General features: G+C 45.9%; 2 protein-coding genes across 7 annotated transcripts in view; one reads left to right on the top strand and one right to left on the bottom strand.

The window, feature by feature from the left end:
• KTN1 (kinectin 1) overlaps nt 1–26,691 on the bottom strand; it is an 84,090-nt gene that overhangs the window by 57,089 nt on the left and 310 nt on the right. For all 6 annotated transcript variants that reach the window (XM_069950380.1, XM_069950383.1, XM_069950382.1 and 3 more), the window contains exons 2-4: nt 3,546–4,100; nt 1,329–1,481; nt 523–708 (exon numbers count right to left, since the gene is read on the bottom strand). In XM_069950380.1, coding sequence (XP_069806481.1) covers nt 523–708; nt 1,329–1,481; nt 3,546–4,068 — 862 coding nt within the window. In that variant the 5' untranslated portion in view covers nt 4,069–4,100. The remainder of the gene's footprint in view (nt 1–522; nt 709–1,328; nt 1,482–3,545; nt 4,101–26,691) is intronic.
• Nucleotides 20,177–26,691, top strand: part of TBPL2 (TATA-box binding protein like 2) — a 41,603-nt gene continuing 35,088 nt past the window's right edge. The window contains exon 1 of the mRNA XM_069950386.1: nt 20,177–20,628. The gene's annotated coding sequence lies outside the window, so the exon portion shown is untranslated. The remainder of the gene's footprint in view (nt 20,629–26,691) is intronic.

Below are 26,691 nucleotides of genomic sequence, written 5' to 3'. Positions count from 1 at the left end.
GCTGCCAAACACAAAGCGGGGCCACTCCTCGGTTGTTCATTCCGTCATCATTTCCCTAAAAGGGGTCAGGCATTTGATCAAATCCCTAAGGAAATGATGGAACGGCACGTTCATTCCATCATTTCCCAGGTTTTGATCAAATCCCTGGATTCTATCATTTCACTGCAACATGTATAAAGGTTAGAAAAACATGGCTGCTTGTAACATTGGCAGCGTCTCAACTGGCAGTGTCTGGTACTACAGCTCAGTCCCAATCACAGAACTAATTTTTACCATAGTTAAAGGGGTTTTCCAGGATTAGAAAAGCTCAGCTACTTTCTTGCAAAATCAGCACCACCCCTGTGCTCAAATTGTGTATTACAACATGGCTCTATTCACTTGAAAGGAAATGAGCTGCAATATCTCCCCCCCCACACACACACACACACACACACACACACACAAACTGAGGACAAGAGTAGTGCTTTATCCAGAAGAAATACTAAGACTTTTTAATACTAAGACATAAAACCATGTAGTTACCTTTGCGCTCACTTTTGTCGGTGACGTTCTTCCCTTTCTTGCCGCCGCTCTTCTGAACCACTTCAGTTATCACCACTTTCTCGACACTGGCTGCTTCCTTCTTCTCCACCACAACCGGATCAGAGTTATCCATCAAGGGGATATATAATGTTGGCTGAATTAGTGGTTCATCTATCAAGGCTGGAACTAAATGGCAGAATTTTGATATAAAAAGCTATTAGCATACAGATTAATCAGGAATTGGGTCTCTATATTCACTTTACATGTATGATTTCTGGTTAACATACAGGTTAAATGGATGCCCACTATGGGTGCCATACAGTGGGCACTCAACCATAGGATCCTACAGGTTTACACTTGGGAATACTAACTATAGGGTGCAATTCAACGTTTTATTTTACTGTATAATGCTGTATGATTTTTCTAGGTCTTTTCGCATGTATTGGTCAGATGGACACTCTTTCGGCCTCCCTCAAGCTCCAAACATACCTGCCGAATGTATCGGTAGGGTGATGTAAATGGAGCCTTACATTTATAGGGGGAGATTTATCAAACATGGTGTAAAGTGAAACTGGCTCAGTTGCCCCTAGCAACCAATCAGATTCTACCTTTCATTTTCCAAAGAATCTGTGAGCAATGAAAAGTGGAATCTGATTGGTTGCTAGGGGCAACTGAGCCTGTTTCACTTTACACCATGTTAGATAAATCTCCCCCAATAGTTTCCCAAAGTTAGCAGGCACACTATTTGGGGCCCTATGTATTGTCACTCTGCCCCCTTCTACTACTTTTCCCTGGGTACTACATACCACTTTCTACTTTCTGCTTCTTTTTCTGTGCAGTCTTCTTTGCAGACACAGATTCCTGTGGCTTCACCTCCGCAAGGGGAATGACAGATTCTTGCTTCTTCGAAGGGGGTACCACTTGTTCAGTTTTCGGCTCTGGGGTGACAGGGGAGTCATCTGAGAAACACAAAAGTGACATCTTATTACTGTGCTTTGCAGGTGAGAGCAGGAAAGGCGTAAAAAAAAAAAAGTGAATTTAAGTGAACGATTGTCGCAAATTATTCTCTGGAGGGGGATATACGGTCATATTCGACAACTGCACATAGAACCTTCTCTGTTTAACAATGGACATAACAGGATTCCTGAAAGGGGATGATATTTTGCTGGCCCTTTAAAACCAGAAGGGCCATGTGAAAGTTCATGCCCTCTGTGCGCTAGTAAACTCTACCTTCCATATTTATCCATGATGCCCCTTCTTATCCTGCATAATACCACATGACACACCGTTTCCTTTCATCAGCTTAGCACTAAGGAGCAGACTTTCCTTAATGACAAGACGCGTCATAAGTGATGACGGCCTTAAAGGATTAAAGTATGAAGAACCTTGCAGTCAAAACTGTAACCCCTAAGTATGCACTTCTTTTTACATTTATACCCATTCAATTATTCTTTCAGAGGCCTTCTTAACCCTAACACCTCAATACAGAACCCTTTATTTAATGGTGCAAAACAGGCGGCCAATATTCTATGTATCTGAAGTCAAACCTTTTATGTTTGGTTGGTACACAAGTGCAGAATTACAAATTATGTTGTAACTTAAAGCTTATCAGTCCTTTCAGTATAAGCTGTTGTATGTGTACATGGGGAATAGTAATATCTCTGCTCATTATATACCTTGTTCATGGCATTTTTCACCAGATTTCATTCTGCAGACTCCATCTCTGCAATGAGGTCTCCTCTACACTGCACACATGGAAGAGGTGACTGATTCTCTAAATCCTTACAGCACATCCTTAAAAGCAGCAAGGAGGACATTATAGAACAGCACTAAGTAGTGTAAGCTGTGAATCCAGCATATGCTACAGCCCTGCCCTGCGTGTGTCTCTCTCTCTCTCTCTATCTCTCTATCTTTAGACGCTCCCTCTCCCCTCCCCACAGACTTCTATAGAAAGCTGTAATCAGATACTTTTATAGGGTGATTGACCCCAAAACACATTAAAGGGCTATATTACACAGCCTGATCCCAACTGTAAACGAGTGCCGATCTGCTAGACCAGCGCTCATTCACTGAAGCGTGAAACAAGCCGTCATCTCTCCCGCCCTGCCGGTGTTTGCCACGTGGGTATGTCCGCACGCCTGTCTTTATGTATTAATAAACAAATTGTGGTTTTGCAGGTAATGGTGAGTGGAGCTACTTTTTCTACTGCTTATTACTAAACTTGCACTGTGATTTAGCTAGCACCACTGCCACGCTCCTATATTCAGGTGTTGGTGGTGAAAAGCCTGTTCTGTTTTAGTGTTGGTATCCCCCCTCCTATCTGTACGGTCACTCTATGACTTGATTGGGGTATGAACGCCTAGACTCAGATCTATCTATTTCCTTGTTCTTGTGTTCAGGTTTTTTTTTTTTTTTTTTTTTTTTTAATTAAAAGCTCTTTCCTCCTGAACCCTTTTTAATCTTTTAAAGCTTTTGATCATGGTCCCCCCCTTTGCTCCAGACTGTACAGAATTTGAAACTGGCAGCATGGATATGCATACGAGTGCTGAGTTTCCCATTGCTGATCACATAAGTAGTCGGTATCGTCCACACTGCTCTGTGTTCCAGCGTGATCATGAAAGACAACATTTATTCCCAGGCTGACCGTGTCACAGGGCAGGAGGCTGTGCGGGCACAGACACACCTCTCTGACACTGTCAGCCGGGGAAAAAAGGTTTTTTTCCCCATGAAGACAACGAATCCCACAGCAGTGCGAGCGGTAAGTACGCACTGCTCATGTGATTGGCAATGGGTAACTGGGAGCAGGCACATATGAATTCCCATGCTGCCAGTTTACCTTTAAGTCTTTCCTGATAGATTTGATGCTTCTGACCATCCACCATTTTTGTACAGTCTTTGGACCCGTTCTATTTTATCAATATCTTTTTGTAGGTGAGGTCTCCAGATCTGGACACAGTATTCCAGATGTGGTCTCTCTATAGCTCTATACAGCAGGAACACAATATGCAGAATCAAGAGAATACCTCGTCCATTCTTCTGCTTTTTCTGTCCTTGCTTTTTCTTGGATCCAGTAGTATCAGGCGGTGGTGTCGGCTGCTTTGTTACAGGGACTGGCTCGGGTTTCTTCATCGGGACTTTTGTCCCATTGACTTCTTTCTTAACAGGCTCCTCAACCAGCAGCTTTGGCTGCTTCTTGTCTTTCTTCTTCCGCTCCCGTAGATTAGTAGTGTTGTCCACTGTAATTACAGGAGCCGGGACAACATGTTCTTCTTCGCTGGACAAAGCATCGCCAAGATCAAAGTCACGCATGGCCGTTTCAGAATCAGACTCATGAAGGTTTCCTCCATTTTGGGTTTCTTTTTTCTTATTCTTCTTTTTGTCCACTTTCTTTTTCTCAATCTTTGCGGCAGGGAGTTTTAGGTCCTTCTTCTGTTTCGCGAGAACCTCATCGTAAGAAGTCTCTTTCATGAAGAGGCAGAAGAAAAGGACACTGACCAAAATGACCACCAGTGGGACCAGGATAATAAAATGTTCGTAGAACTCCATTGTGCTTTCTTAAGGTTGTGCAGGTCTTCTTTCTGCAAGATTCAACAAAATAGAAGGAACATTTAGTTACAGTAATACGAAGACAAAAAATATAAATACAGTAATGTGGCATACAAAACTTCACACATCAGTAGATTTTGCGGACCTATGAAATGGATCGTTTCCCCACCCGGCATGATGTGTACATCAGAATACCTTTTTGATGAAATACAACTAAAATGTGATCAGAGGAGCTTCGAGTATGGAAGACATTTTGAAGGGCAAAACAAAGTGCTTTTCACTTTTACATTCAAGTAACATTGTAAGCCGGGCTGTGAAAACACCCAGGCCGATTAGCTAAGCCTTCTTATAAAGGATAACACGTTTTTACTGCACTCCATGAACTCGACAGCTCGATGAGGAGTCATAGGAAAGATGCCAGGGCATGGGAGACAAGTTTTCTTGGGCAGATCCCTACCACTCTACCATGTTTTCTCATCAGAAGTTAGAAGAGAGGCCAAAACTGAAGTTATATAAGTTGACGTAAGAGAATGAACGCAGTCAATGCCATTCTGTGCCAAATGCATATTGAATTTACGACAAATCAATATATCCGGTCCATAAAGATGGCTGAGAAATTAAAAAAAAATTAAATATCACTTCTTTATTTGTGAAAAAAGTCTTAAAGGGGTAATCCCATCTGAAAGCCACGGCAACATGCTAGCATAGGGCATCAATTTAGGTTCAGTGAAGAACCAATCTCTGTCGCCCACATTCTTTGATCTCTATAGGAGACCTATCAATCACGGACTAATGGTATAGCCTAGTGACAAGCCGTCATTTTTGGAGGAATAAATGCTCCTTAGGCCTCATACACGCGTCTGTAGTGCTGCCCGCAATCGTGCCCTTTAGGCATCCTATTTTTTGCAGCACAGATCACAGCCTATTGCGGATATGTGAAAAGGCACATAGAAACCTATATGTCAAAAGTGCTGAGACCCCCTTCGATTGTTAAACTATTGCTGGGAGAAGATGGTTTGGCAATAAGGAGAAAAGACCTAAAACCTATTAGTACCCAGGTGTCTTTTTATAGCCATTTTTCAGATCACTCTTTACACATTTTTGGTGTATCCAGCCAGAACCCATGAGGAAAACAGAAAATTGGCACTACTTTAAATTGTTGTCCCATTTTTTTTTTTTTTTACCAGCTAATAGCTCTCAAAACACACTACGTACAGTGGAGTGCAAATTTGGATTCAGTTTCCATCTAATACAGAAGCTACTACATGGTAACAGATTGTATAAGACCCGCAGGCGCCATGGCTCCACATCCCCTCCAAGCACTGCTGACTAATGTGCTAGGAAGCTCCATCCCTGTGACTGGTCTGCAGTGACTGTGCCCTCACCCCTTCTGCCCAGGCTCTGCCAGGCTCTCACTGCCTTATACAAGCAAAGCAGAGCTAAATAAAGCAAGCCCTTGTGAAGCACAATGAGCAGCAACTCAGCCATCATGAAATCCTTTTGCTCTTCACTTGATTAACCTGATCCAATCAGACTAGTTGCTGAACACCATAATCTCTGCGCTCCCAACGCCCTCTAGGTAAATACTTTTCATTCTTTCTCCACTGATGTTGGAACAGACATATGTTCCTGTACTTTCAGGGGGCCGTTCTGCTAACCTTAAAGAGACCACTATGCCCCAAAAGTAAAGGTCTTATGTCTCCTGCCCAAGGGAGGTGGAATGAGATTTTGTGACCATATTTCCAGTCCTGTATCTCACTCATATCTGGTTATATAAAAAAATGACAAGATATTAGAAATTATCTTATCATAAATTAATACTGCCTTAAAGGGATTATCCGGAATTTAGATTTTTTTATCTGCCTATTCTTAAGATAGACATTCAATATCAATTGGCAGGGGTTGGACTCTCTGTGCTCTTGCCGGTCATTTGTTTGCCAGAACAGCGGTGCCCACACAGAAAACTTAGGCAGAAGCAGACGGCTCCATTCATTGTGTGTGTGTTTTGGTCAAACTGCAGTAACCCAACTTGCCCACTACGCAATGTGTGGAGTCACAGGCTTCCAATTATGTTTCACTGTGTATGTGGGCACTGCAGACATGTCCGTAGCCAGAGCCCCACTGATCAGATAGTAAAAGGCCTATCCTGAGCATAAACATTCAGAAAGTCCGAGAATCCCCATTAAACAGGTATACAAGTCAGCTAACTACGGTGCTCCATGCATACAACAGATTTTGCATCACTCATCCTTGTCAGAAATTCATGGGTATGATCTTAAGAGTATCACTCTAAATGCTGCAGATCTGAATACATATAATAGGAGCTTATCATCCAGGCAACCCAACCCAGTTCCCACATGGAAACACATCATTAAGGGACACATCACTTTTTAACCGTGCACACTGATTTTCGAAGCACTTTATAAAATACAATACAGAATCCCATTAAAGATGATGGGATCTGCATGGAAACACAACACTTTTTTCCCCCCAGCATGCAAACTTTCAAAGCACTATATAAAACACAACATAGATTCCAATAAAGACGATGGGATGTAGTAATGGTGGTGGAATTCCCACTGAAATCTAAGTGACATTTCTATTTGTAAGCAAGAACATCACATTGATGGCAGCATCATGGGCACAATTTCCAGAGTGCAAAAACCCATCCAGCGTGGGACATAGAAGTACCAGCCAAGAAATCCCCATTCTGGAGCTGTGTCACGATTTTTCCTCATGGCGCCATGCACTCCAGTATTACAGCGTGCAACATCTGAAGATGTGCCACATACTAATGAAACTAGGCCTAGTTTACATATATCCGGCAGCGTTTCCCTACAGAGCAGTAGAAAAGTACTGGAGGGAAACGCATCTCTGAATTGTTCCTATTGTTTTCGAAAGGACAGTTCAGATGATGTGTTCTCACATTAGTACCACCGAACTGACTGCACGTGAGAACGCTGCTTGCAGACGTGCAGTCAGCTCCCTCATCCAGCACCGCATCCATTAAAGTCTATGGAGCTCCAAAAACAGCTGTCCCTGTCCCTGCCCCCCTATTAACCCTGGCCCTTGGCAGAAGGAACAGCCATCAGCTCCTTTATACAGTGCAGCACCCTTTAGGACTGGGGTAGGAAACCTTGGCTCTCCAGCTGTTGCAAAACTACAACTCTCATCATGTCTGGCATGAGGGGAATAGTAGATTTGCAACAGCTGGAGAGTCAAGGTTCCCTACCCCTGCCCATGTCCTGCTGCTCACAGTAGAGGGCTCCCGTGTGCTGTAATGCCATGGAGGAAAAAACTGATGACAACTAATGGAATAAACGTATGGCAACTGATATGAACTAATGGCAACTGATAGTTGTTACTGAAAAAAGGATCGAAAACCTGATGACAACTGATGCCTTTTTGGCATCAGTTGTGACATCAGTTGTGGTCAATTTCATACAAAAAAAAAAAATGAAACTGACGCAACTTATATATGTAAACAAGGCCTAACCTGTTTGCAAAGAAGCCCAAACCCCCTGTGGGCAGGAAGTGTTGTCATAGGGACATAAAGGATACACACTGAAATCCACCTCCCATTGATCTCAATGAGAATCTCACATCTGGTTTATAAAGTGCAGACTTCTTCCACTAATAAGGGGAAAATAGAGACGTGCTGACAGCAAGTAGTCACACAAAGATTATAACCATAGACATGCGAAACCATGCGGTAAATCTGTAGTTTTTTGTATGGAAAAAAAAAAACATATGCCCCAAAATCATTTACTAGAGCAAAAATAAAAACAGAAAAAGGTGACGCTATAGCAGGAGATTCCCCACTCAGCTTCTATATTCTTCCAGCTTCCTAAAATAAGATGCTGAATGAAATCCTGCTGAGTAATGGAGTATAATTGTGACTAGATGCCTCCTTGCAAGGCAGCTGATGACTTTAGTGGAAGTGTGAAGCCATGTTGGAAAGAGTTTCACAGGCTGTTCTATCATTCTTAGAAACCTCGCTTTGGTCAAATATAGATTTCCCTTCCTAGGGAAGTGGCCTCATCACACAAAAATAGACTGAACATGCTTCAAATGAAGTGCAGTATACATGCTTGGAAGCGACACATCTTCCCCCGGGTGTATTAGGCCCCACTCACATCATGTCTGAGCTGGACGTTCAGGGTATACAACACGGTATTATTGTAAAAAATAAAAAATATATATGCCATCAAATACCGTGAGGTATCCATGGTGGGCCTGGGATGTGGATGAAGCATACAGCACTAGAGGCTATATTCGTTCAACTTCTCGTGTGTAGACTATTTTAGTGCAGGACCTAAAGCAGGGATTGGGGAACCTTCAGCCCTCCAGCCATTACAACATTACAATTCCCAAATGGGAATTGTGGTTTTGCAACAGCTGGAGGGCCGAGGGTTCCCCATCCCTGACCTAAAGCATGGTTCAAAAAATGTTCCAAAATCCTGTGTGGATAAAGTACACATAGACTGAACATAGTAACTTGTAAACTACATTTGGTCTGTTAGTCCTGACTCCCTTTTGCCGATACCCTTATGTATAGCCTGACCATGGTGTGGATGTGGCCTTCTACACAGCCAACATACACCAGTTCACCCTTGGAGAGCTCCTGACAGATGGAACGCATTCACTTGTCAATATTAAGTATGTGGGTCTTTCAAAACTCAACCAACAGATGATATTGGTGGAGATAGGGGTTAGACATGATAGAAAATTTGTATCTGACCTCTTTGTTCTTAGACAGGTAAGCCAGGTGACTAATGGGAAAAAGGGTTAGGCGTGTTTGATTTTCACTGTTCTGGAAGGGATAAGCCAGTGACAGAGCAGTATGGTTGTGACTTTCCCTCCCCATTAAGGACATGTCAACATTTGGAAGGTCGGGAGAAAAAAAAATGCTTCCCGTACGAACAGACAAAACATCTGTAATGCGCCAACGCTACCCATAGGGCCTAGAACTGCTTCTTCAAGGGGATGTCCTATTAGAGAACATGGAAGTCTTTAGGGCTCTCGTTTTCTACATAGAACCTAATGGGATATAACGTAGCATTGAATACTTGAGGTAAAAATTACATGAATAGTGACAACTCTATTTCCTGCTGCAGTCTGATCCCAATGGGACTGACGATGACTGAGACCAAACAGCAAACACCACTCTACTACACTTTTCTTTTTTTAACAACTGAACAATAGAACACACACCTTCCTCTGTAACATCTAAAAACCTGCACAGAACAAAATGCTCAAGCTGCGAGCGGAGAAGTAAGGATGTTTTGGCTACAATATAGATAAAAAATAAGAATTCCTCTCCGGCAATGAACGCTAATGCTCGCTATGCAAAATTCCCAAAATAAGTACAATACATATGGGGCCCGGACACCAAGGCACTTACCCAACCAGACAAGAGGATAAACTTAGCCATGATCTGTTTAATTCCTAACATCCCACAAACGGACAGCTATAAAGGGAAAGGAGTCCACATTTCTTTTTTAAACCATTCTATTAAGATGAGTAAGAGACAAAAAAAAATAAATCTATGAGCTCCATGCATAAAAACCACAACATGCGATTCTTGTCTATCCTATTCAACAACTAAAGTGTCGGAAATAAGAGAAAGGCCTTCACTGATATGACTCACGAAACTCTTTTCCATTTAAAATGCCAGTTCCAAGAACATAAAATGTAGATGTACTAGAGGAAGATATTGGTGCATAGCTCCATCAGTATATTTTATACATGTTCTATCACCGCTCTATGCCAAGAAATGTGTGCATGACAAGTATACGCAATCAGAAACATCCATACAGCGGTCAGCAGAGCACTTGGCTGACAGATACCTCTCCATTCCCCCCCCCCCCCCCCCACGGCCATATGCTACCAGCTATCTCTCCGAGGACAAAAGGATCGGCATATAGAAAATGTTTGACGCCTCTACCTATTCTATCCTTAAGAGGACCCATGCATGATATTGCTAAGCGTTGGCCATTGCCTTGATAACAATCCAAGGATTTCCTCATTTTGGCCATCAGCAAGAGCCATGGTGACACGGCACTAATAACTCTTCTTCCTTTCATAAAAGATGCAAAACTACAGTGAAGCCTTATGCATTATACACCCATATTGCACATTATGCATATACTGTATAGCATCAACATTATATATATATATACACATATATATATATATATATATATATATATATATATATATATATATATCTATCATGCATCACCACGTCATTCAGGATGCCACCACACTGACCCGCATTAAAGGGGTTATCCAGCGCTACAAAAACATGGCCACTTTTCCCCCTACTGTTGTCTCCAGTTCAGGTGTGGTTTGCAATTAAGCTCCATTTACTTCAATGGAACTGAGTTTCAAAACCCCACCCAAACTGGAGACAACAGTAAGGGGAAAGTGGCCATGTTTTTGTAGCGCTGGACAACCCCTTTAACCCCCTCATGTGGCCTGACATCTTATTGCTTCTTGTTTTGAATCTATTAATGTTTTCCTAAGTGGTTGCTACTAAATGAAGTTTGCACAGAATAACAAGTGATCTGAAGACTGCTACTATACTGAGAAACACCTTCATAAAACACTGGACACCTGCCAAGACCAAGAGACGTTGGAGCCCGCAAGGAACCTTTACAAAACACCTTGAGAAGAAGAGATAATGCTCCAGATTTCTTATTCTTCAAGGAAAAAACATATAAGGAATGCACTAATACACAACTTGTGGTGAGCACCATTAACATTGTGGATAACCGGTAACGTTGTGGTTAACCACAGTAGAGGGGCCCCAGAGGTTATCTAGTATAGCTATATCAACCAAAATTAAAAAAAATGTGCAATTTATATCTCGTACAATGTCAAGAGACAAAGAGTTAAAAGCAAAACAAACGCACTGAAACAGTTGTCATAAAAATTGCTTCGTAATGGTCATCTGAGTATCTGGCAAATGTACGCAACACAATGTGGCCTATGCCAAGTAACCCAACACTCTGCCGTTGCACTTTGGGCACAACATCCACTAAGGAGGAAAAGGTTTTCTATTATTAGAATGGATCCAGTACGATTATCGGCTCAGTCATCATCCAACAGGTTACAGGGACGGAAACCAAGATGGCAGCTGGCACTGAAACTGAGCAGGGGCCGCATATATAGTACAAGAGCAGGTTAACATTAGAGCCTGGCACCATGATATAAATGGGGAGATGGGTCAGGGTTTTTCTTCACAGAGATATTGGGCTCCTTCGATGCGGGTTGCAAACTTGTGCACTTTTGGTGACCTATAACAAACTCATTCCAGGAAATCCTCCTGGGATGATGGCATGGGCGTGCTCAATAGGGTAGTAGTCAGCAACGTCTACATGGGAACATATGACTGTCACACATCCTAAGGGGCCACCCCCTTCATTAAAAAGAGGTGTGTAAAGCTATGTTCACAGGGGCATTGTCCCTTTCCATAATATCACTCAACTCCCCATAGAGAACGAAACAGTAGCTGAGCATGCAAGCTACTACTGCTTTCAATTGGGAGACATTTGGCGCCCATTTTCTTGTACAGTGGGCTTCCAAGAAGCAAGATCCTTACAAATAAACTACTTATCCCCTATACTGTCAATAGGGTATACCTTTTAAGCTGAGGATATGGACACTGTTGCCTAAAAAAAAAAAAAAAAAAACTTCTGACATGTCAGAGACATTTGAAAAGTTGTGACCATTTGGGGCCTGGGTTTTAGACCCCCCCCCCCACTAATGGCTAGAATGTGAATAGAGAAGTACATGCTAAGGCCATTCCCCCAGCTCTGTCCAATGCGACCCTGGCAGATTCCCAATTTAGGTCTAGGGGACTGACAATCAACCTCACAGAAAGCAAAAATCCTTTTCTTTCAAGAAAGTTATACAGATTTGTAATTTACTTCTATTTAAAAATCTCAAGTCTTCCCATACTTATCAGCTGCTGTATGTCCTGCAGGAAGTGGCATTTTCTTTTCAGTCTGATACAGTGCTCTCTGCTGCCACCTCTGTCCGAGACAAGAACTGTCCAGGGTAGTAGCAAATCCTCATAGAAAACCTCTCCTGCTCTGGACAGTTTCTTTCTCAGACAGAGATGGCAGTAGAGAGCACTGTGTCAGGCTTGAAATACACCCCTTGCTGCAGGACATACAGCAGCTAATAAGTATTGGAAGAGGTGAGATTTTTAAATAGAAGTAAATTACAAATTATATAAACTTTCTGAAACCAGTTGATTTGGAAAAAAAATATTTTTACTGGAGTAGCCTTTTTACACTTTCACCACCAATCCCCGATAGATCCCAATGACTTATATATGGGGTCTAGAAGGTTCCATTCTTGACTCCATCATTCTGGCATTCACAGGTGGCAGACTGGTTGCAGAAACTTCTTTGGTTTTATTCATTTGAATGAGACTTGCTGAGACACCCACATGCAGATGTATGGAGTTGAGTTTTCAGTAGCAGAATTTTTTGGAACAAGCCTACCGGGTGTGAACATACCCCCTAGGGAAAATTCACACGTGGCAGAAATGCTGCAGACTTTACCTGCAGAGCAGAACAGACGAGTAGAAGAAGTTCCCAGCATAGCTGTCAAAGCACAAATGCTGAGAGACACTGATCAATCGCCAGCACAGCTATCCTCAGGGGAGGACGGTGGGAGTTGTAGTTTTGCAACACCATAGATTGGAGTACGCTACTATATAGCATCAGGGCAGCACCAATCTTTGCAGAGAATACATTGCTTGGTATGAGGATCACACCACAGCAACATATCATCAGATCTCTGTATATTACCCAGACACAATATACAGGATTCAGATTAACTAGGTTACCTATACCGCTTTGCAGCAGGTTATGGCCTGTCTGGCCCTTCCCTGGAAATACCTTCCAGACAAGCTAGGCCTCTTCCAATCACCTCCCCACACCCATAGCAGCTGCACTCTCGGCACCACGTGCATCTCACATAGACTGGAAGGGGTTTTAAAGAGACGAATACCGGTGACTTAACAAGGAGCATGACACTCAAGGTGTATGAAGAAGCAGATTCTGCCCCAGGTTGGCGTGCTGTCAGAAAAGCCCTGCTAATAGCATGAAATAATCGAATGGACGTTAACGTAAGCAGCGGACACCATGATGTCAATGGAATTTACTGTGCATCGAAACTAAGGACGGTAACAGGCCAATATCATTGTATGTAATAGAGCCTGCGATCAGCCATCAAACAAGTAAATGCTCTAGGCCGTGGCCTAGATTGTGTATGCATTAGGCTGGCACAACCTCTCTGTCCCTCCTCCCCACTCTCCTCATCATTAGGAATGCTCCAGGCAGATTTTCTCCTATTCCTCACCTGTGTAAGCACGGCACATGGGCTGGATCGTTAAGGCACCGGTGTAATGTTCAGACAGGAGAAAATGTTCCTGTGGCATTCCTAATGATGAAGAGGGTGGGGAGGAGAGACGGAGGGGTGGTGCAAAGTTAGGGCACAGATACTGTAAGCCACGGCCGTTTGACACAATGCTGCAAGTTTAAAAGTGGCTTTTTAGGACAATAACTGCATCACCTGCTGAACGGACCCAGGAAATATCTTGGATTAAAAGCAGCTATTCGAAGGTACAAGTGGTTTGTGGGGTCAGATTGTGGGTACCGAGTCGCTTTAAACTGCTTTCAATGGCCATACATCTCCCTGTGTGGGTCCATTTACACAGAAAGATTATCTGACAGATTATCAGCCAAAGATTTGAATCCAAAGCCAGAAACAGACTATAAACACAGAACATGTCATAAAGGAAAGCCTGAGATTTTTCCTCTTTTCAAATCCATTCCTGGCTTTGGCTTCAAATCTTTGGCAGATAATCTTTCTGTGAAAATGGACCCATAGGCTACAAACCCACTTGGCGGGTCTGCAGCGAGTCCCCTTGCTGCGTATTTGCAGCAGATCCCGGCCCTATACTTTTAATGGCAGACAAACACGCAGCAGGGATGTACATCCCTGCTGCGAGTTTGTCTGCCATTAAAAGTATAGGGCCGGGATCTGCAGCGAGTCTTGCTGCAAAAACGCAGCAAGGGGACTCGCTGCAGACCCGCCAAGTGGGTTTGTAGCCTAATAGAGGAAATGATGAAAGCAAAGAGCTCCAGAGATTTATCTGGCCCTCCCCATGTGATGGTTCAGTCTTGTAACAGGGTCTTTAAAACGACCAATGATCCACAAGATTCATACAAAATACACTGTGCATCGACGCATGTAATAGGGCCCTTGGTATGAGCATTCCTGTTAACCCATTGTGATGGCAGCTTCAAAATATTTTAATTCAGAATTTACTAAATATTCTATAAGCAAATCCAAAGAAACTGCATATATTCTGAATGGGTATAGGCTGCAAGACTCCTCTGATGGCAGCTTGTCTCCCCAAGAACAATAGGATCAGTCAATGAAATCCAACATGCCCAATCCTTCTATTCTTCAATACCTTCTGTGATAGAAAATTCTGAAAGCCTTCAGTTTGGTGGCTTAGGAAGGTTTCACTGAACCTAGGGGTCAGTATTATGGCCAAAAGTCTTAACCGACTACAGGATGATGACCCAGACCTGCAGTAGGCCGGAACCTGTAGCTAAGATACAGAGTCTATACTATGCTAGTGTGAAGCTAGCCCAATGTGCACTAGCACTAGAGATGAGCGAACCAGAGCATGTGGCATTAGGATGCACCCCTAAGGCTGCTTGGAAAACATGGGTACAGCTGTATCCATGTTTTCCAGGACTCCCTAAGGCTACATCCAACTTCTTCAGCCACCAGTAATCCAATGCCAGATGAACCTGAGCATGCTCGAGGTTCGCTCATCTCTAAGGCTAAGTTCACACGTCTTTTATTGGACGTCCGTCATTTTAAGGTCAAATAACGTCAGTTATTTTGAAATTACGTCCATTATTTCGGAATAGTAGCAACTTTCAGAAAGTGCCAACCTGTACCCAGCCCCAGATTTATTCCAATATTATCCAATCCAGTTGTCTTACTCCAAATGGAAGGAATCACTGATGAATGGAGGGCTCAGGCGGAGCAGATCTACCCACATCTCCAGACCACACAAACTGTTTACTCCGTCTTACCAATGATTGCATTGTGGTTTCAGGTGTGTTGCACTTCTCCGCATTCAAAGACCTAGCCAAGCCAATGCTACTATGTACAGTACAGAGAGTGTGCCAGCTGCAAGAAAGCCACAAAGCACATGGAATGGTACAGGGCGGACTGGCTGCTATTCATCTGACTGGTAACTTTTTCCTAGCAGGAAAATATTAGCTATAATTTTCCTTACCTACTGACGCCACAATCTGGACAATAAGAAAAAGCTGAATATTTTCTACATGTTGGTCTGGAGCAATGCCATGCAAAAAATTATCCAATACCTTCAGCTGTAAAATATAAATGAGGGGAATTAGGGGAAAGTGAGCAAAGCTTACAGCAGAGGTGCAGTAGGAACTTATTAAAGGGGGATTCCTTTCTTACATCACTGGGATATGCCATTACTATATGATTGTTGAAGGTCTCTACACTAATTGTGAGACACAAGGGGCAGCAGTCCCCTCTAAGGGTATATGCACATTACAGAAATCAGGCAGACAACTTGACCCCATGCACTCCCGCCCGTCCCATAGACTCCATTCTATGGTGAGGCAGATTCTGCCGTCCGCCCAGAGAATTGACATTGATGATTGACAGAATAGGAATAGGTGGAATAGGGCCCTAAATTCTCCATGCAGTGCAGCACTCCTGGCCAACCATCCGTGCAGGACAAATACAGAAAGGGGGGCACAGCACTGCAGACCCCTTATTATCACAATCAGTGGGCATCCCAAAGGTCCAACCCCAATGATCATAAAGCATTGGCATACCCTGGTAAAATCCTATTATGTGTTTCAATGAAGGGACTATGCCCATAACCAACTGCTGCTCATGTAAACACTTGGACCTGATTCTCCTTTGAAACGCATTGTCCAAACAGACAGATACCTACTGGGGTGGGGGTAGGCTGTAGTTTTGGACCCCATTTAAGATAAGTACCACACCGAATAACCACATGGGAATTAAACAACTGGCTGCTGTATTAATTTCTATCTAAATGTGACATCAGCCCATGTAAGCAAACATCGCCAAGTATACGCATGTATGTGAGCCAATGTATATACGGTTCAGAGTGCAGAAGGAATGGGAGCAGGAATGCTCACTGACGCGTAGAGAAGTCGCCCGAGGTGTAATATTCATATGGTCCTGGCACGTGCATGCTACTCCTGTCAACTCATTCAAACCCTTGTTGAATTAACCCTTCAGTAAAGCCCCTTCGTGAACCAAAGCTTTCCACCAAACATAACCACTATTCTACTGGAATATGTTAGGGCCCTATTACACAAACAGATTATCTGGCAGATTTTAAGCCAAAGCCAGGAATGGATCTGAAGAGAGGAGAAATCTCAGTCTTTCCTTTATTACCTGCTCTCTGTTTATAGTCCATTACTGGCTTTAGTGTAATAGGGCCCTTATTCCACAGAGATGTGAAACAAATCATAAAGGGAGCTCCATACTTTACTAATGAGAATGAGGGGCCTGTGTGCCCCAGGTGGATAGGAGCCGTGGTGGGATATGTACACTATCTTCCCAGTGTATACTATAGGTCTGTCAAAGATGGCCGAGAATACATAAACTATTACACTGTCTATGGTCAGATGCTGAATTTTCTGCTTAGCTTGATCCAGTTGGATGCTGTTTGGGTTGAACAGAGCTTAAAAGTCACCCTAGGGCGACACCAGGCTGTGACCTGCAAAGTAAGGCTGTGTTCACACTACCTTTTTTTCATGCATTTTTGCAAAAAAAATGGAATAAAAATGGATGGAAAAACGGATGCATTTGTGTGCATCTGTTTTGATCCGTTTATCCGTTGACTTTCATTATATGAAAAAGAAAAAAAAAAAGGTTCAAAACACATCCTTTTTTTAACGGACACAAAAACGTAGCTGTGTGTATTTTAAAAAAAACTGATGCGTTTTGATCTGTTTTAGAATAGAAGTCAGTGGAAAAACAGATGCCCACGAATGCATCAGTTTTTTGGGTTTTTTTTTTTTGCGAAAACTGATGAAAAAAAAATGTAGTGTGAACCCACACTAACCCAGTCTCATTGTAGCATTGGAAACCAATCTGCAGGGAACACTAGGTAGACAACCAGACAAGATCACCCATCAGAATACAGGGAAAGCTTGATGACAGCTGGAAAACAATTAGGAAAAATAAAAAGAAAACAAGAACAACAGGTCGGCTAATAGTTCTGTACTTTACCCCCAGCAGACATTGCTTCCAGCAGGCACTCCTATAGGTGTGCCACACCTGGGAGTGTCAAAGTAGATAATATAAAGGGACAGGTAATGTCTATCTGTATCAGGCTTTAGAGATTACCCCGGGATGTGCCAGCGCACTGTGCTAAGGATCTGCTCCAGAAATAGGATTACACAGCAGAAGGGATTCTCTGGCAAGACATCAGTTGTATGTCAGATCTAGAATACGTCTACATCTGTCTTACATACAGTAATAAGCTCCAGCTTGGGACATGATACTAGATTTGCAATAACCCTGGTGCCAAAATATGCCAGAGATTTGTAATTTACTTCTATTAAAAAAAAACTTCCAGTATAAAAGCCTTCCAGTACTTATCAGCTACTGTATGTCCTGCAGGAGGTGGTATTCTTTCCAGTCTGGAGAGGTTTTCTATGGGGACAGAGGTGGCAGCAGAGAGCACTGTGTCAGACTGGAAAGAATACACCACTTACTGCAAGACATACAGCAGCTGATAAGTATGGGAAGACTTGATATTTTTTAATAGAAGTAATTTACACATCTTTGGCAGCAGCAGATTTGATATAATTCATTTTTTTTGCTGAACTATTATTTTAAATCTATTACAATATAGGACCCCAACTAAGCAGAGCTCCTGTTCACATCCAGTCTGAGCCTGGAATGACATCAACCATACTCACCAATTCTCAATATAAACTCTATATATAATATGAACGCTATACCCTACTATCTCAATCACTCCTATTGAGTGGCACTGTGCATGCTCAACCGCCGCTACAGGAATTAGACGCAAATTAAATCCTATGTGTGAACATAGCCATAGTAACAGTAAAAACAAAACACCATAATATCAGAAGTGTTCCTTTAATCTAGAAACTAAACCACAATCTCACGTAAGACATTGATTGTCTCGAAGGCCTTCCCGCTGACAATGTCGCTATAAAGACACATTTCCATTCCAGTTCCAGAAATGCCTCATGTTAAGAGGATAACCCGGCCTGTGGCTGTAACAGGAAGCAGCCCTACAAATACCCTAAGAGGAAGGAGGACGGTGATGCAATGGAGACGGCCGCACCGCCTCACAGTCCTGCACACACATTGTCTGGGTTCAGTAACCTTTAAAGCACCAGATGGCTGAGCGAGCACCATGGAAGACGACGCTCAAGGCCTCGAATACCCCTATTAGATCATGGCTGCCACGGCATATAAACCACAGCAATCTAATGGCATTTAGAGATTTGGTTTCTTCTCCAGCTCTCAAAGCACGTCTTGCAAGATTACATTTTCATAAGACATAGAAAATCTGTTGCAGCACGACAACTTAAAGGCGCTGTCTGCCCGCGGCGTAAGCCTATTGAGGAATAAAGAGGGGTCTTTCGTCCCGTATAGCTGACATCATGCATTATAGTGACTGCTGCAAGGGGAAATTTACTTAGTCATACCCCAGTAAGGTAACGCCAGCCCTGGGAGCCCAGGGCTTTACTAACATTACATCTATAAATCATACACATAGGCTCACATCTGTGTCCCAGGATTCATTGGGGCCTCCGTATAAGAATCCAACCAAAAGACAGCGCAAGAATTTTTTGTCCTGTCAAATAAAGTACACCATACCAGACACCTGAAAAATAAACACTAAAGGGGTTATCCAGCTATTTTTTTTTTAAATCCACTAATTTCAGTAAGTTATATAGATATGTAATTTACTTCTATTTATAAATCTCAAGTCTTCCAGTACTTATCAGCTGCTGTATGTCCTGCAGGAAGTGGTGTATTATTTCCGGTCTGACACAGTGCTCTCTGCTGCCGTCTCTGTCCATGTCAGGAACTGTCCAGAGCAGTAGCAAATTCTCATATAAAACCTTTCCTGCACTAGACAGGACATAAACATAGGTAGCAGCAGAGAGCAATTTGTCTGAAAAGAATACACAACTTCCTGCAGGACATACAGCAGCTGATAAGTATGGGAAGACTTGAGATTTTTAAATAGAAGTAGGTTACAAATCTATATAACTTTCTAAAACCAGTTGATTTGAAAGAAAAAGAGTACCCCTTTAAAGAGGTCAGTTAGTGGCCATCATCCAGTGGATCTTCTCACTCTATGTCTCATATTCTTTTGCTTTCATGTAGAACAGATAAAAAGGGGAAAAAAACAACAGCTTTTCTGAAACATGTGAATACAGCCAGAAGACCAGCAGACTGAAATGCCTTTGGGCTCGTTATAAATCAGGGCCCAAGTGCAACAGCAATTTCTCAACACCTGGTGCATTCACTAGTTAGAGCCTAACAGAATGTGGTTATCCGAGGTGGACAACCTTCAGCCCTCCAGCTGTTGCAAAACTACAACTCCCATCATGCCTGGACAGCCAAAGCTTCGCTTTGGCTGTCCAGGCATGCTGGAAATTGTAGTTTTGCAACAGATAGAAGGCTGAAGGTTCCCCATGCCTGCTATAAAGCTATTGCAACCAGCTTCTACACTGACATGTTATACTATACTACAGTCGGCAGTCTAAGTAGCTACTTTTACTTTATAGATAGGGGAACAGTGCCCTATAGAGAACCTATGCTAGAAGGCCACAGACTAAGGTGGAGATTTATCAAACTGGTGTAAAGTAGAATTGGCTCAGTTGCCCCTAGCAACCAATCAGATTCCACTTTTTCTTCATCACAAATCCTTTGTAAAATGAAAGGATGGAATTAGATTGGTTGCTAGGGGCAACTGAGCCAATTCTACCTTACACCATGTTTGATAAATCTCCCCCAAAGTGTCCAATTTATGTTTTCTCTGGGTATACATATTATAGATAGGTTCTCTATGGGGTGCTGTTCTACTATGCTGGTAGGCCATAGACTAAGTATACCATCCCATGACTGAACAGCAAGTCTTCGTCCTTCATATTTGGACCTGTTGCCCCTGTGCAAACAACATGTAAACTGGCGGCGTCATAAAAGACATCACGCAGAGCGTCCTGAACTCCAAAACTCCCAACCGGGGCCACAACCACAGAACAGCGCCGATAAATCTGCCGCGACAGGTCACCCTGAAAGATTATAACTGAACCAAAAGCTCTACGTTTTATTATGTTTCCATGACTGCACAGGTAACTGTGTCACAATACGGAATGAGGCCGCGCTGTTAACCCCTTTCCCACTGAGCGACACGACGCTAAAGTAAAGGAATGCAGTCCAAAGGTAACGCAAAGCTGAAAGCACTGCAAATGTATGCTGAGAACATGACATATACGCGAGCGGATACGGTGCTCAATGTCCTAGCATACAGGGAACGCCAGAAATGTTCGTAGCGCCAAAGAGTGCCATTTCAGAGGTATGATATTGCCAGCTTTATCCTGTTCCCCAACCTGTGGCAAAACTACAACTCCTATCATGCCCTGACACTGTACTGAAAGCCTCCAGTTGTCAGGGCATGATGGTCACTGTAGTTCTGCAACAGGTTGGAGAACGCGTCACTACAGTATAATGGCTGCATCCAGAGAACAATAGAGCAATTAAAAAAAAAAAAAAAAAATCCATCACTGCATTTTATAAGCTAGATCTAAAGGAAACATAGGTAGATCAGACAATGAAGACTTTTATAGACAGTAGTCACGTATACCTTAGTGCTGTGACATATATGACAAATGGATCCAAAGGAAAATGTCTACAGCAGGGGGTAGGGAACCTTGGCTCTCTGGGTGTTGCAAAACTACAACTCCCATCATGCCTGGACAGCCAAAGCTAAAGCTTTGGCTGTCCAGACATGATAGGAGTTGTAGTTTTGCAACACCCAGAGAGCCAAGGTTCCTTACCCGTGGTTTAAAGGATGTGTACCAATCACGCCAAGCTTATCATGGACTGGTGCCAGTCCATCAGCATGAAATACTGCTGCATTCTGCAACAATGAAAATGCAGGTCTAGTACATCACTGGCCAATATTTGGTGCAATTCCTGCCAAGTTTTACGTCCTTTAAAAAAACGTTATGGTGATGAAACTATTGATCTATATGTCATATTGGCTGCATCAGGATTATGCAGGATTTTCCATATGGGGGTCATCCTCATATCATACAGCATGTTAGGGGAACACGGATCAGCATCTGATACCAGCGTCCCGGTATAACAATTGTGTCAACCTATGTAGACTCTAGTACTATTCTTACTATCAGGAAGTTCCTGTGTGGGGGTAAAAGGACAGCGGCCCTTTGTAGTCTATTTAAGTATTGTTTTCCAATGTCTCCATACTGAACATCACTAGGGCATATCCTGCAGCAGGAATAGCATCCACCACCATCACAGGGTCGCTATATGACAACTATATCAGGGTATGTGCATACGACAGAATTTGCGCAGATTCTGTGAGGAATTGAAGAGGAAAGTTTTCTGCTTGAAATACCCTGCCTATTTAGCTGGGGCAGAACGGGACTTCTATAGGATTCCTCTAGCGGAATCCGTCCAAAGAATGGACATGTCGATTCTTTGGGCGAAACGTGGATGCGTGGCGGAATTTTCCACCCGAAAATTCCGCGATTGAGTGGAAAGTCAATGGAAAGGACAAATGTTCATATTTTACGGGCGGAATTTGGAGCGGATTCCGCATGCATTTTGATGCAGAATCCACTAGAAATTCTGCCTCTTTTCCGTAGTGTGCACATACCCTCAATGAGCAACCCACCAATGTTCCTTTACTATAGCATAGGGGTGGGAAACCTTCGGCCCTCCAGCTGTTGCAAAACTACAACTCCCATCGTGTCTGGACAACCAAAGCATTAGTTGTCCAGGCATGATGGGAGTTGTAGTTTTGCAACAGCTGGAAAGTCAAGGTTCCCCACTCCTGACATAGACTATGAAGGGAGCTTGCATTTTGTTACTCTATATATTTGGCTGACCTCCATTTTCATGGTTAGTGGGGGTGCCAGAGGTTGGACCCCTATTATTAGCTGGTTATTCACTACCCTTTGGATGGGGCGCACCTTATAGAGAACCTTATTACTTGGAGCATATGTAACATTATGGTTACCTGCACCCTACAATGTTACACTAGCCCAGTGATGGCTAACCTTGACACTCCAGCTGTTGCAAAACTACAATTCCCATCATGCCTGGACAACCAAAGATATGGCTTTGGCTGCCCAAGCATGATGGGAATTGTAGTTTTGCAACAGCAGGAGTGTCAAGGTTAGCCATCGCTGGGCTAGCCAGTCACCACCTAAACAGGCAAGTTCAGCAGGATCCGCCAGAATGTGTATGGTTTCCTCCCAACAGCAGGTGCTGGGGGAAGGAAAGATCAGGCAGATGGATTTTGACAAGCCCAATCCAGCCTTCTCCCCATTCAGAACACAAGCACACACAGCTAATCTGAGCACGCATGTGTATGGAGAGGTCTTGAGATGCTATGCCACTGTATAAAGCAGGGGTAGGGAATCTTGGCTCTCCAGCTGTGGCAAAACTACAACTCCCATCATGCATGGACAGCCAAAGGCTGTGAGGGCATGATGGGAGTAGTAGTTTTGCATGCTCAGTGTTATGGGCATGCTTGGTGTTCACTGTATGACAGTCTATGGCATTTTATTGGTGTAAGTGCCAATGGCTTACCTTGGGTTGGCCCACATGGCTGTTGAAGTATGCCAATGACCTGATTTAAAGGGGCACAAGCTATGGTGTCCAAGTACAGGGGGACAATTGTGACTGTCATCCTAATATTGATGGCATATGCTATATTGGAGGAGATATGCTATAGAGAAGACACAGGTTGGTTTATGATGACTTCCACTATGGCGCCCCCTGTAGATGATTGGGACATTCGTCACTCATTGGGAACACGTGTCTTTATAACGCGATGGGTTTGGAGACATTGCCACGTGGGTGTTGGATATGGATGGGACTGACCCTATTTGTATAAATGGTTCACCCGCCCTTCTGTTACAGTCTTAGTTATGGGTACATACACACACTGCACGATCTCTACCACATGCCCTATACCTGTTTATGGAAAAGCTGGATAGCAACACATACAGCTTCCAGTTCACACAAGCGGCTGTCACCCAGCTTTCCCAGGCTCCTGCAGGTAAATCACTGCTTAGCCTGGCAGTAGGGAGAGCTGGGTGCCAACCCCAGAATGATCAGTGCTTAGCCTCACAGTAGGGAGCACTGGGTGCCAACCCCAGGTAAATCAGTGCTCAGATTGGCAGTAAGCAGTGCTAGGTGCCATCCCCAGGATACTCACAGCTCAGTCTGGAGCACTGGGCGACACCGCCTGGGTAATTACTGCTCAGCCTGGCAGTGGGGAGTGCTGGGTGCCAACCCCAGATAAATCACTGCCCAGCTTGGTAGTCTGGAGAACTGGGTGCCAACCCCAGATAAATCACTGCTTAGCCTGGCAGTGGGGAGTGCTGGGTGCCAACCCCAGATAAATCACTGCCCAGCTTGGTAGTCTGGAGAACTGGGTGCCAACCCCAGATAAATCACTGCTTAGCCTGGCAGTGGGGAGTGCTGGGTGCCAACCCCAGATAAATCACTGCCCAGCTTGGTAGTCTGGAGAACTGGGTGCCATCCCCAGATAAATCACTGCTTAGCCTGGCAGTGGGGAGTGCTGGGTGCCATCCCCAGGGTAAATCAGTGCTCAGCCTGGCAGTATGGAGAAATGGGTGCCATCCCCAGAGTAATCAGTGCTCAGCCTGGCAGTAGTGCTAAGTGCCATCCCAGATAAATCACTGCCCAGCTTGGTAGTCTGGAGAACTGGGTGCCATCCCCAGATAAATCACTGCTTAGCCTGGCAGTGGGGAGTGCTGGGTGCCATCCCCAGGGTAAATCAGTGCTCAGCCTGGCAGTATGGAGAAATGGGTGCCATCCCCAGAGTAATCAGTGCTCAGCCTGGCAGTAGTGCTAAGTGCCATCCCAGATAAATCACTGCCCAGCCTGGTAGTCTAGAGAACTGGGTGCCATCCCCAGATAAATCACTGCTTAGCCTGGCAGTGGGGAGTGCTGGGGGCCCCAGATAAATAACTGCTCAGCCTGGCAGTATGGAGAACTGGGTGCCATCCCGGGCTGGTGGTATGAAAGAGATCGGTGCCATCACCATCTGGGCTCCCCCTGGCAGTATGGGCAGATCGGTGCCATCCGCGGCTGGGCTCCCCCTGGCAGTATGGGCAGATCGGTGCCATCCCTGGCTGGGCTCCCCCTGGCAGTATGAATAGATGGGTGCCATTCCCAGGGTAATCAGTGCTCATCCTGGCAATGGTGGAGTGCTGGGTGCCATCCCCAGGGTAATCAGTGCTTAGCCTGGCAGTATGGAGAGATGGGTGCCATCCCTAGAGTAATCAGTGCTCCCCCTGGCAGTACGGGCAGATCGGTGCCCTCCCTGGCTGGGCTCCCCCTGGCAGTACGGGCAGATCAGTGCCCTCCTCAGCTGGGCTCCCCCTGGCAGTACGGGCAGATCGGTGCCCTCCCTGGCTGGGCTCCCCCTGGCAGTACGGGCAGATCGGTGCCCTCCCCGGCTGGGCTCCCCCTGGCAGTATGGGCAGATCAGTGCCATCCCTGGCTGGGCTCCCCCTGGCAGTATGAATAGATGGGTGCCATTCCCAGGGTAATCAGTGCTCATCCCGGCAATGGTGGAGTGCTGGGTGCCATCCCCAGGGTAATCAGTGCTTAGCCTGGCAGTATGGAGAGATGGATGCCATCCCTAGAGTAATCAGTGCTCCCTCTGGCAGTACGGGCAGATCGGTGCCCTCCCCGGCTGGGCTCCCCCTGGCAGTACAGGCAGATCGGTGCCCTCCCCGGCTGGGCTCCCCCTGGCAGTACAGGCAGATCGGTGCCCTCCCCGGCTGGGCTCCCCCTGGCAGTACGGGTAGATCGGTGCCCTCCCCGGCTGGGCTCCCCCTGGCAGTACGGGCAGATCGGTGCCCTCCCCGGCTGGGCTCCCCCTGGCAGTACGGGTAGATCGGCGCCCTCCCCGGCTGGGCTCCCCCTGGCAGTACGGGCAGATCGGTGCCCACCCCGGCTGGGCTCCCCCTGGCAGTAAGGGTAGATCGGTGCCCTCCCCGGCTGGGCTCCCCCTGGCAGTACGGGCAGATCGGTGCCCTCCCCGGCTGGGCTCCCCCTGGCAGTACGGATAGATCGGTGCCCTCCCCGGCTGGGCTCCCCCTGGCAGTACAGGCAGATCGGTGCCCTCCCCGGCTGGGCTCCCCCTGGCAGTATGGGCAGATCGGTGCCCTCCCCGGCTGGGCTCCCCCTGGCAGTACGGGCAGATCGGTGCCCTCCCCGGCTGGGCTCCCCCTGGCAGTACGGATAGATCGGTGCCCTCCCCGGCTGGGCTCCCCCTGGCAGTACAGGCAGATCGGTGCCCTCCCCGGCTGGGCTCCCCCTGGCAGTACAGGCAGATCGGTGCCCTCCCCGGCTGGGCTCCCCCTGGCAGTACGGGCAGATCGGTGCCCTCCCCGGCTGGGCTCCCCCTGGCAGTACGGGTAGATCGGTGCCCACCCCGGCTGGGCTCCCCCTGGCAGTACAGGCAGATCGGTGCCCTCCCCGGCTGGGCTCCCCCTGGCAGTACAGGCAGATCGGTGCCCTCCCCGGCTGGGCTCCCCCTGGCAGTACAGGCAGATCGGTGCCCTCCCCGGCTGGGCTCCCCCTGGCAGTACGGGTAGATCGGTGCCCACCCCGGCTGGGCTCCCCCTGGCAGTACAGGCAGAACGGTGCCCTCCCCGGCTGGGCTCCCCCTGGCAGTACGGGCAGATCGGTGCCCTCCCCGGCTGGCCTCCCCCTGGCAGTACGGGCAGATCGGTGCCATCCCCGGCTCCCCCTGGCAGATCGGTGCCATCCCCGGCTGGGCTCCCCCTGGCAGTACGGGCAGATCGGTGCCCTCCCCGGCTGGGCTCCCCCTGGCAGTACAGGCAGATCGGTGCCCTCCCCGGCTGGGCTCCCCCTGGCAGTACAGGCAGATCGGTGCCCTCCCCGGCTGGGCTCCCCCTGGCAGTACGGGCAGATCGGTGCCCTCCCCGGCTGGGCTCCCCCTGGCAGTACGGGCAGATCGGTGCCCTCCCCGGCTGGGCTCCCCCTGGCAGTACGGGCAGATCGGTGCCCTCCCCGGCTGGGCTCCCCCTGGCAGTACGGGCAGATCGGTGCCCTCCCCGGCTGGGCTCCCCCTGGCAGTACGGACAGATCGGTGCCCTCCCCGGCTGGGTGCCCCCTGGCAGTACGGGCAGATCGGTGCCATCCCCCTGGCAGGAGGCCTGTGCGGGCAGCACGGAGGGGAGGGCACCGGAC

The sequence above is a fragment of the Dendropsophus ebraccatus genome, chromosome 13 (assembly GCF_027789765.1).
Source record: "Dendropsophus ebraccatus isolate aDenEbr1 chromosome 13, aDenEbr1.pat, whole genome shotgun sequence".
NCBI classification, from domain to species: Eukaryota; Metazoa; Chordata; class Amphibia; order Anura; family Hylidae; genus Dendropsophus; species Dendropsophus ebraccatus.
This window is presented reverse-complemented; position numbering and strand designations above follow the sequence as displayed.